Here is a 9,946-nt window from a genome sequence, read left to right on the forward strand (position 1 = left end):
AGTATCCTTCATATTTTTTTTTCTTCTTCTTCTTCTTCTGTGATGTAGAGTGTGACACAAACTTTCTTATAATTAATTATAGAATAGATAAAGCTGTGCTAAGTGGGAATAAGTTCAAAGTTCAGAAAATTCGGTCAACGAATCTGTGCCTCGGGACCTGTCCTGACCATTTAATCGCCTGTCAGATATAGAGTCGATTGTGTATTGCTCCACCCTCCCCATTCACCTTTCTCTTTTGTTTTACGAGTCGCGACATACCTATCACTCCTTTCCCTTATTTTCTTATATTTGTGTAGAAAAAGAGGATTGAAGCACCCCTTGGCATACAGAAAATAAGGAAAAATGATAGAGGAAAGTGAAACCATGCCTTAAAAACTACTTTCCCTTACTCCACACCCCACGTTTCTTTATAGTTTAAGTAGAAAAATCAAAATGATCTGTTGACCTGATCCCTTTTTCGCTTTACAAAAAGAAAAAAAAAAAAGTGCCTCATCAGCAAATAAGGGGGTCATAATGCCCTGATTAATACTTAAATATATAATTATACAGCCAAAATTATTATTTTAAAAAAAATGTATATTGGAATGTGTTTAAATGCATGATTTGTAAGAATTTTTACTGTTTTTTTAGCGTTAAATATGCGTAGAATTGGCAAATTAGGTGGTATACCTCAGTTGTTAATTATAATTAATATACAGTTGGCCTCACATTTAATTTACGGTATTGTCAGAGTGACAAATTGCCTCAACAGGTTTGCTTCTCTGGCATCTGACAATAAACAGGTTGACACGAAATTATGAAAGCCTCTCTTTTTTTAATTGTTCTTGTATGGGAAATAGTGTGTGAAAACTTCCATATACAATGTGATAAGTATATCTTCCTTAAAGGATTTTATAATATCCTTATACACAAATAAACAAACACGGGAACATAACATGTTCTGTTTCTTTATATTTGAGTATTTTTTTAACGGAACCAAGTATATTTCCATGTTTTATGCTGCTGAAGTGTTGGCCCACATAAAACGTTTTGTTTTTTTAAGTTTAAACGTGATAATACTGAAGTTGCAAAGAGGTCCTCCTGATCGCCCATAAGATACAAATTTCAATCGCGCGGTGAAATTTGCATAAACTGATAACAAGATTCGTTTGTTATAAGCTTTCTTTAAGAATTTTAACGTAAAAAAACCTCAAAAATTCCTTTATTTACAAAGGCGTTTTTATGGCATTCATAGAAACCAATTAGGAGCATTTTCTTACCAATGGTTCCTTATTGATTTCTATGAGGTTGAGAGCTATTAAAGGAAGCCATTTTGAAATGTAGTATAATGTCATTTATTAGCTAAATGGCTCCTTAAATTTACAATCTAGAGCCACGAATTGAGGAGTAGGAGTTATTTGTAAGCAGTGTGGCACCTAGTATTTGTAAACAGCACTTTGTAACTTAGACAGATTAAGTTATTTAGAGATTAAAATTATATTTTATGCTTTCTAAAACAAAAAAAGAACATATTAAACTTACTTTCAACATTAGTTTTCTTCGTAAAACTTTAAAATTTTACAAAATATAAGAGGAAAACACGCGACAACTAGACTCCTCCTCCTCCTCCTCTGAAACAATTACATAACTCTACATTATACAAGTATATTGGGCGGAGGTATATAAGAAGAGGGACACTTTTCGGAAAAGATATCATCCTAATTACGAAATTAATCGTTATTTACATAACTCGATATCTTTATAACCACAAGTAAAAAAAATGATGATGATGAGCAGTCACGAGCGATAATGTGCACTTTTCAGAAACATGGCAGACACTGGAACAATCAAGCTTTTGTTGCAAGGGTCGTCGTTAGGGAGGATCTGCTAACTAGTCACGACTTTCCAGATTTTCATTCACTTCTATCCATTCATATATCAGGAGGGTGAAGTAGCTTGTTAAGGTTTGCTACGGGCTCATTGCGATCTAATTACGTAACATTGCATCATTTTGAATCGATTCTACTGTAAGTTTACCACTCAAATCACGAATTGTGTGAATAGAACACAAATTAAATGGGGGGAGGAATTTAGTATTTGCTATTGTCGTAATGGAAAATAGCGTACGTGAAAGGCAAATTATATATATAGGCAAATGGAGGTAGAATACGAGCAAACACAGCTGCGAGAGTAATACGAAAACGCATTTATAGGCGGAAACAGGTGCTTAATATTCGCAGATGATAATTACAATAAAGAATTTCATCGAATGTAGAAAATTATAGGGAGTGAAGAATGTAAAAATCCGAAAAAATCAGGAAAATAAGAGGAATTACGAATACAGAATGCAAAAAAAAAATGGCGCCCTCGAGAATGGAATTGCAGTTTTATGTATTAAAAAATCATTCGTATAAGTGTAAAATCGTGCAAAAAACTCAATTACAATTATAGTTATAAATACAAAATAATAATAATAATAAATATAATTAATTAAGAATATTTTTGTTTTATTTATTAGCTAGGTTGCGGCCGAAGTTTTCATCTCTCAAACGTGAACGTCGAACGTGGAGCGCCGTTATCTTGTAAGCGACGTTCGACGTTCGACGTTTACGTTTGAGAGATAAAAACTTCAGCCGCAACCTCTCTATTTATTTTCTAATTAGTGTCAACGTTTGATTTATTAAAATTTAATTTAATTTAAGGAAAAATTAATAGATTCAAAATGATTCATATAACATTAATAAATATAGGTTAAGGGCTTATTGATCTTGTTTTATTTGAATTTTTATTAATGTCGTCCTAATAATTTAATTCACGCAATTATTTATTTAAAAATAAGAGAAAAAAATGGGTCATAGATTTGATAAAAATTGAAAGTTGGGTAATTTTTACGAGAGGATGTTACAAAAATGAAGAAATGTAACGTTAAATAATCAATTTCCACATTTAAATTTTTAAATTCTATTTATATCTACCTATTGGTTAATTTTAAATCGATTATAACTAATCAGAATAAAGGGGCGTGGAATTATTTCAAATATGTTAATTAATTTAATATATTTATCTTATTAAAAATAACAATATCAAGCGATTAATTGAATATTTACGTTTTAAAAAAACATTTCCGAGCTTATTTTTCGATGTTTGTAACAAAATAATTAATTAATCATAAATTTATAATATCAAATTACCTAATTAACATAATTTATTCGTAATTTGAAATTGGCCAATAGAGTGCCAGTATTTTTTTTTTAAATTCCAATCTATTGGTCAGTTTGAAATTCGATTCGAATTTTTAAATTTTAAATTATTCTAATTAGGTAATTATACTGTTTGGTGCTTAATTAACCCTGTATTTTTAGGGGGTTTTTTAGGAAGATTTTTACTGTGTTTAAAGGATTAAATATATTTAAATTTAACGTTTCAAAGATCCTAATTTATGGCTTGGATTTTTGAATTTTTCTGTTCCACTTATCTGATTTGTAACATAAGTAGAAATGGGACAGGAAAAATGGTTACATTAACCGTGAAGAGAGTAAAAACACAGGAAAATGGAACTGATATTGGTTAACGGCAGATGACTGATAACAGGAACAATGTCAAGGGTAGATAACGACAAAACCTTGGATGTCTCTCTTCAAAACATACAATGCACTATTATAATTATATGCCATGCTACTATTCATGTTCAACCATGCCATAAGTCCACTAAATAGTAAAATTATATTCATTCCTTGAATTTTATTATTATAGTAGTAATAGAATATCCGTTCTACTATTGTAACCCATAATTTTCAATCTAGGGTTTTTACTAATTTGCAGATGATTGAATTTTTAAGTAAATCGCAAGCATATAAGACCCTTGACATTGTAATTGCCCTCACGTATTTGTAATTGTTTAATTTTGAATGCGATCATGTCATTTTCATATTTGGTGTTCTAGTTAATGCTATTTTAGCGATTTATTGCTTCATTTTTCTATAAACTAGTTCGTGTTTTGAGGAAAATTCGAATGTCATTTACATTATTTCTGAGAAATTTCTTTTATATATATATATATAAGTTACTGTATATATTAAGTAACTTCTGGATAATATTGTGTGATGACAATGCAATTACAGAGTATGATCTTGATGCTATTAAGTAAGTAGATCAAGTAATCTTCTTGAAAAATCATTTATCTATATTTATATATATATTTTTTCTTTTTATAGATTATCGGAAATGCAGGGATTGCAGCTATAGTGCTAAATGGTTTAGGAAATGTAGGAGCCATTGTTATCCCATTAAGTTGGGGACTTGGACTTACCTTTGCCATATTAATCTGTGGAGGAGTATCAGGTAATTAAATCTATTATAAGTGAAGTTTATAACGTGAAACTCTAAAAAAAATCTTGCAACGAGTTGCGTAACTTTCCCGGCAAAATTTTTAAATTGTGTATTGCTTCCATCTGTTACGACATTTTATTTTTGAAAAGTTTTTGTATTGTTATTATAAAATGGAAAAAAAAAGCTTAATTTTGGAGTAGATATTATTATTTTCACTTTATATTAAATTCGTAACGAGTAAAATCTTCATTAAATCAGACCCCACTCGAGATATGACAAATGACCACCCCTCTATTTTCCTACTTCCTCGACCTTTAACCTATCGAAATTGAGTAGCATCGATGCCCCTAATACACAAACCTCCCCGCAAAATTTCATAAATTTTCGATAAAAGGTACGCGAGTTATTAAGCTTCGAAGTGGGTGAACAAAAAATCGCGCCTCCACACACACAGAAAAAAAGCCAAATTTTTTGTATTTATGAAGGTTCCCCGGGTGTAAAAATGTGAAAATCTTGGAGGTAGTAATTTCTTTTTCTACCGATTGCCATACTTTTCCTTAAATGCAGTCTTCTGTCCTTGAATTTTGTATAGACACTGATACAAAATTAGTATCATTTTAGCAGCAATTTTATCTTTTTCTTTACATTACAGTTGTGAGATATCCTCAACTTTTGAGTGTATCTTAATGCTTTTTTATTTAATGATTTCTTCCACCGATAACCCCGATAATATATCTACACAGGCATCAAAATACATTTGTGAGCCATTTCAACGTTTACTGCATAGTATTTACACCATTATCTCAAGTAAATAAGGCTCTCATAATGTAATTTACAGGGAAAATAATTACAAATTGATTGACAGCTCCAACAGGTAATGGTATCTTATCATTTTCTTCCATACCTGAAGAAAATGGATTTCTAAATTGTTTAGCCATAACGTCATTCTATTGTGTCATATTTATGTGTTAAGTACACTAGGAAGCTACAGTTGCATGTGTATATCCTGAAGTGTTATTGAAAAATATTTATGTCTAGAGCATTGAACCCTGTGTCGAATTACCTGAAAGGTTTACTGAAAACTAAAACTAGAAGGGAGAGGGGGGAGAAAATTCCAGGTTTGTTTTCAATTCAAGGTATTGCTTATGTGTTCTTGGCAGGATACGTCATAAGGAAGAAGTGCTGTAATTTATAACCAATTTAACTTTGCTCCCGGCTATTGTGTCTCGTTTTGTGGTCTTTATTTTTATTATTTTTTCGCTTCTAGGAACGGTTTAATTCGTTATATACCTTTATTATAATATACATTATAACAGGGTATATACTATGTTACAAAAAGTGGTCATTTCAAAAAAAAGGGGGTCGAGGGTTCATTAATACAAGAGTTCTTAGCATTCGTAGCGGAAGTGTATCTACGAAGAAGGCATTTTTATAAAATTAGCCGTATTTAATTGCGAGAAAAATTGCTCCATTTGGTTTAGTGTATCGCAATCGTTTCTCGTTGTGGTCGATTTTTTTATTTTTGGCTATTCCGGTGCCGAAATGTTGTAGTGTATTATATAAAAGGTATAGTTTCCTGTTGAATTTCTGAGAAACATCTATGTAGATTGACTTCCTACATGTAAAAAATGCAAAATAGACCTATTTGGCTTCAATTTAGACAAGTCTTTGCCTAAGGTATTATAAGATATAAAATTGCTAAGTTGCGTATAAAAATAGTCTAAAGTATTAATAGATATCATTAATTTTTTAATATATAATATATTTTGTAAAAAAATCAATTTTTTTAATTGATAGATTTACCTCATATCCCATCTGTCAGTGACTTATAATTGTGGTTAATTTATTGTATTTTTACTGATTAGGTAACAAAGTAATCTTGTGTTTTATGTAAAAAGCAATTTGTACTGTCGAATTTCTTAGAAACACGTTCGTAAATTCATATAGGCCTAAACAAAAAACGACATCTCCTTTGCGGGTCTTTGTCTCTAGTTGTTTATTTTTTTAAAAAAAAATTATGAAAGTCTAAGGAAAATAAATCAAAAATAATATTAAATTCTCTAGAAAACAACGCCAAAATATCATATTACCTATAAGCAGCGTTGTATTTTAATTTAAAAATAACAAAACTCATTTTATCACAGTGAATTTAAGTGTTTCCTATGAACACTAAAATGAACTTTTGTCTCAATTAACTCGAAAACAAAGTCTAGAAGAGTAATTTATTAAATGATTTCTCATTGGTTCGTGTGCCGTAAATTCTTATAATATAATATCCCGAATAAATAAATAAATAAATAATAATATTACCATTTTGTATACGCCGTCCTGTGCTAAATTCCCAATTCGGTACGTTGAATTTCAGAAATTCTTTAATGAAAAAAACAATTTCCAACTTATGGGCAGTTCAGGTAAACGCCCTTTAAGTTACTCGAACCATACAATAACATTAAATATTAATCAAACTTAACGAATTCACACCCAAAAAAGATCTTGATGGATGAATGAATGCGAAAATAATATAATAATAATAATAATAAATATTACTGTTCTTCAGCAACCTGTCAATCCAGATGATACCTTTGCACTTGCCGCTGTGTAGAAATTAATTTTTAATACTTTTATTTAAGTATTTTTGGATAAATATTAATTTAATTAGCGTGTTTTTAGTAAACGACATTCTTCTATTATCCAATAGAAAAAAAAATTGTCACATGGAAGAAAGTTTAGATAAACCTCCCACACGTTTGTGTAATGAATGGTTAATATTAATATTAACAACTAACGCTCGAAGCAAAATATCCACCCCCAGAGGAGGAACAAGTGTAGTTTGATACGGGTGGGATGGAACTCACGTCTTTGTGTCATCTGTATTTAAACTTACAGGAGTTTGAATTTAAATTGGATTGGGTTCGAATCCTTGACTTCACACGTTTTCTCTATCTGGATCTTAGTTTATTTGGGTGAACGCGTGATTTTAATTTCGGGTGTTGCTCTTGTTAAATGATGACCTGTGTATTATTAATGGTTCTTTTGTTGTAATTTTACAGGTGCTCACGTAAATCCAGCAGTTACTGTAGCATTCGCCACTATAGGAAAATTCCCATGGAAGAAAGTGATACCTTACATGTTATCTCAGTATTTAGGAGCATTCTTATCAGCCGCAATATTATTTCTCGTCTATAGAGGTGAGGTGATGTTTAAACTCTTTATCTTAATACCTTAATTATCACCGTTATTACTTATGTATGACAGTTGCAACGTAACCTCAATACGTCAGATTTGTAAAAATTGAAAACGTGAAGTACAAAAGTACCGCGTTGTATGAAGTTGATACGCGATGTTACACGTTGTTACGCCATTTTGTAAAATTTCACTTAACAACTAATTGAGTTACAAGCTCAGGGGGAGGAACGACCTGAAGTTATGTTCCTTTTTTTTTTATTTTTCGTAACCTTTTTCTTCGTGTGTGACTTGTAATTAGAAGTCACTCATATGTTACCATCTAAATTTACAAGTTAATTACAATTTATTCGTGTATAACATTAATTTATTTAAATTTTTATCCTCGTTAAGATGGCATCGAAGCATTCGACAAGGGGATAAGAAGTGTGCCACCGAACAGCAATGCCACTGCAAATATTTTTTCATGTTTTCCGCAAGAGTACGCTAGTACTTTTACATGCGTTATGGATCAGGTAACTTGTACATTTTGATGAGCATCTTTTACTTTAATTGTGTTCGCTAATTTACGTATATTTCTTGTACAGATCGTGAGTACAGGGCTACTGCTCGCTGCTGTATGCTCTACAATCGATGAAAGGAACATGAGTGTCCCAAAAGGAATGGCTCCATTGATGATTGGTCTCACTTTATGTGGCATTATGATGGGTTTTGGTTCCAACTGTGGTGCCCCTCTAAATCCTGCAAGAGATCTTGGCCCTAGAATATTTACTGCCATGGCTGGATGGGGAACAGAAGTGTTTTCGTAAGTCATCACCATACGTTAATTTCTATGATTAAAGAAATTATTTGGGTGCATGTTAAACTGGAATATAATTTATAACACTTCAAAATATCATTCTGTCTTCTTCAAATTTTAAATTAATATATACAAATTAAACTCTAAACTACGTTCACACTGAGCATAAACCTGTTGCTATGCCAAAAACAAGAACACAAATCCAAGTAACATGAAAGCATAATCTGCAGATATTTAAATTACCCATAATTAGTAGCATAAATGTTCTAATTTTAATAGTAACATTAAACATTTGCATAGATTTCATGTTCAGTATTAATGGAATCTTTACGGGGGACACAGAAAAGAAACAATACTCCTTACAAAGTGTTTTACTACTTGAGGAACTCGGTTTTACTAGGGAAAAACCCCCAGAAAGGGGGAGCAGCTGCTCCGTCCTCACCCCTTAAATAAGGGGTGAGGACGGAGCAGCTCCTGTGTACAAATATGTATTACTAAGAATCTACGAAGAATAATTCTAGTTAGGAGATCAAAAGTATGCCACATCTCAATCATCTACGCATAAAAAAAACTATTAAAAAATCATCCAATAAAGGAAAATTCGACTTAAATTGCTGTAGCATGACGAAGATGTCGAAATGGGTCTCATGACAGCATGTTTCCACACAATAGGATGCCAAAAAGTCACGTTGCATACTTGGTCAGCTTTAGGTGTTTCTTACCCTCAGGACTTATATTTTTTTCTTGTCCCATTTCGATAACTCGCTTCTTAAAAGTTCAAACAAGTTCATTGGCTGCTGATTATATTGAATGAGCTGTTCAACATTCGAATAATGTTATTGCTAAACAGGCGTGAAGAACTTATCAATTCTGCTTGGTCACCAGGCAATCTAGCATTCAAACAATTCAAATTTTCTCGCTAAAAAAACACAATTTTTATAATTTACAGGGTGAGAGATTACAATTGGTTCTGGATACCCGTCATAGGACCTCACATTGGCGCAATTTTGGGAGTTTGGATCTATTCTTTCGCAGTCGAGGTTCACTGGCCTAACACAAGTTACGATTTAACTAAAGATCCACCTTCAGAAGGTAATTAATTTCTGAAATTCCTGTTTATTTTGATAATTTTGATTATTATACTTTAATTTTACAGTTCAGGTGCAGAGCCAGGTACAGATGCAAAGCGTTAAAGTGTACGACAGTAAACAGTGACGGGCTTTCTGTGACGCGTAATGAGGGAGTGTACATAAATAAAACAAGCTGTACATAAGTGCCTTTTTCCCAGACTACTATTTAAATAGCCTGGCATTATTCCATTATCAAAATCTTGAGCCTGAATTAATATCAATCAGGCTTATTTACCTTTATTCTGTATTTGTTAACATATGTGTTGAAAGTAATGAAATAATTTTATTTCTGTATCGAAAATTAGTTTTATATTTTAATAAAATTGAAAATTTATAATAAATCTAATATTTTTTTTCAATATTTTCAACTGAATTTTTCCTATTTTAATTGTAAGAAATGGAGTAAACAAGGCCATATCCGCTTCATCTTCCATCGTGTTTACTCCATCTTTCACTTCATTCACAATAAAATAATAAAAAATTGGAAATTATTGATTGTCTTTAACATTTTAAAGACAATTCTAGA

The 9,946-nt window shown here is 31.4% G+C and overlaps 1 protein-coding gene across 1 annotated transcript; it reads left to right on the forward strand.

The window, feature by feature from the left end:
• The first annotated feature begins 4,171 nt into the window (after nucleotides 1-4,171).
• Nucleotides 4,172-9,721, forward strand: LOC111627953 (aquaporin-7-like). Its single transcript, XM_023371658.1, has 6 exons — nucleotides 4,172-4,320; nucleotides 7,359-7,496; nucleotides 7,885-8,006; nucleotides 8,079-8,296; nucleotides 9,240-9,382; nucleotides 9,447-9,721. Exons 2-6 carry the CDS (start codon nucleotides 7,436-7,438, stop codon nucleotides 9,503-9,505), a joined length of 603 nt encoding a protein of 200 aa, XP_023227426.1. The 5' UTR covers nucleotides 4,172-4,320; nucleotides 7,359-7,435; the 3' UTR covers nucleotides 9,506-9,721.
• The last annotated feature ends 225 nt before the right edge of the window (nucleotides 9,722-9,946 follow it).

The sequence above is a fragment of the Centruroides sculpturatus genome, unplaced genomic scaffold (assembly GCF_000671375.1).
Source record: "Centruroides sculpturatus isolate CEXI.00-Female unplaced genomic scaffold, Cexi_2.0 scaffold1, whole genome shotgun sequence".
NCBI classification, from domain to species: domain Eukaryota; kingdom Metazoa; phylum Arthropoda; class Arachnida; order Scorpiones; family Buthidae; genus Centruroides; species Centruroides sculpturatus.

Bases quoted from the DNA above. Each gene is read 5' to 3' on its own strand.
- LOC111627953 (XM_023371658.1), top strand. From the start codon at position 7,436: ATGTTATCTCAGTATTTAGGAGCATTCTTATCAGCCGCAATATTATTT. The intron at 7,497-7,884 runs GTGAGGTGATGT...ATCCTCGTTAAG, and splicing joins ATTATTTCTCGTCTATAGAG to ATGGCATCGAAGCATTCGAC. The intron at 8,007-8,078 runs GTAACTTGTACA...TTTCTTGTACAG, and splicing joins TTACATGCGTTATGGATCAG to ATCGTGAGTACAGGGCTACT.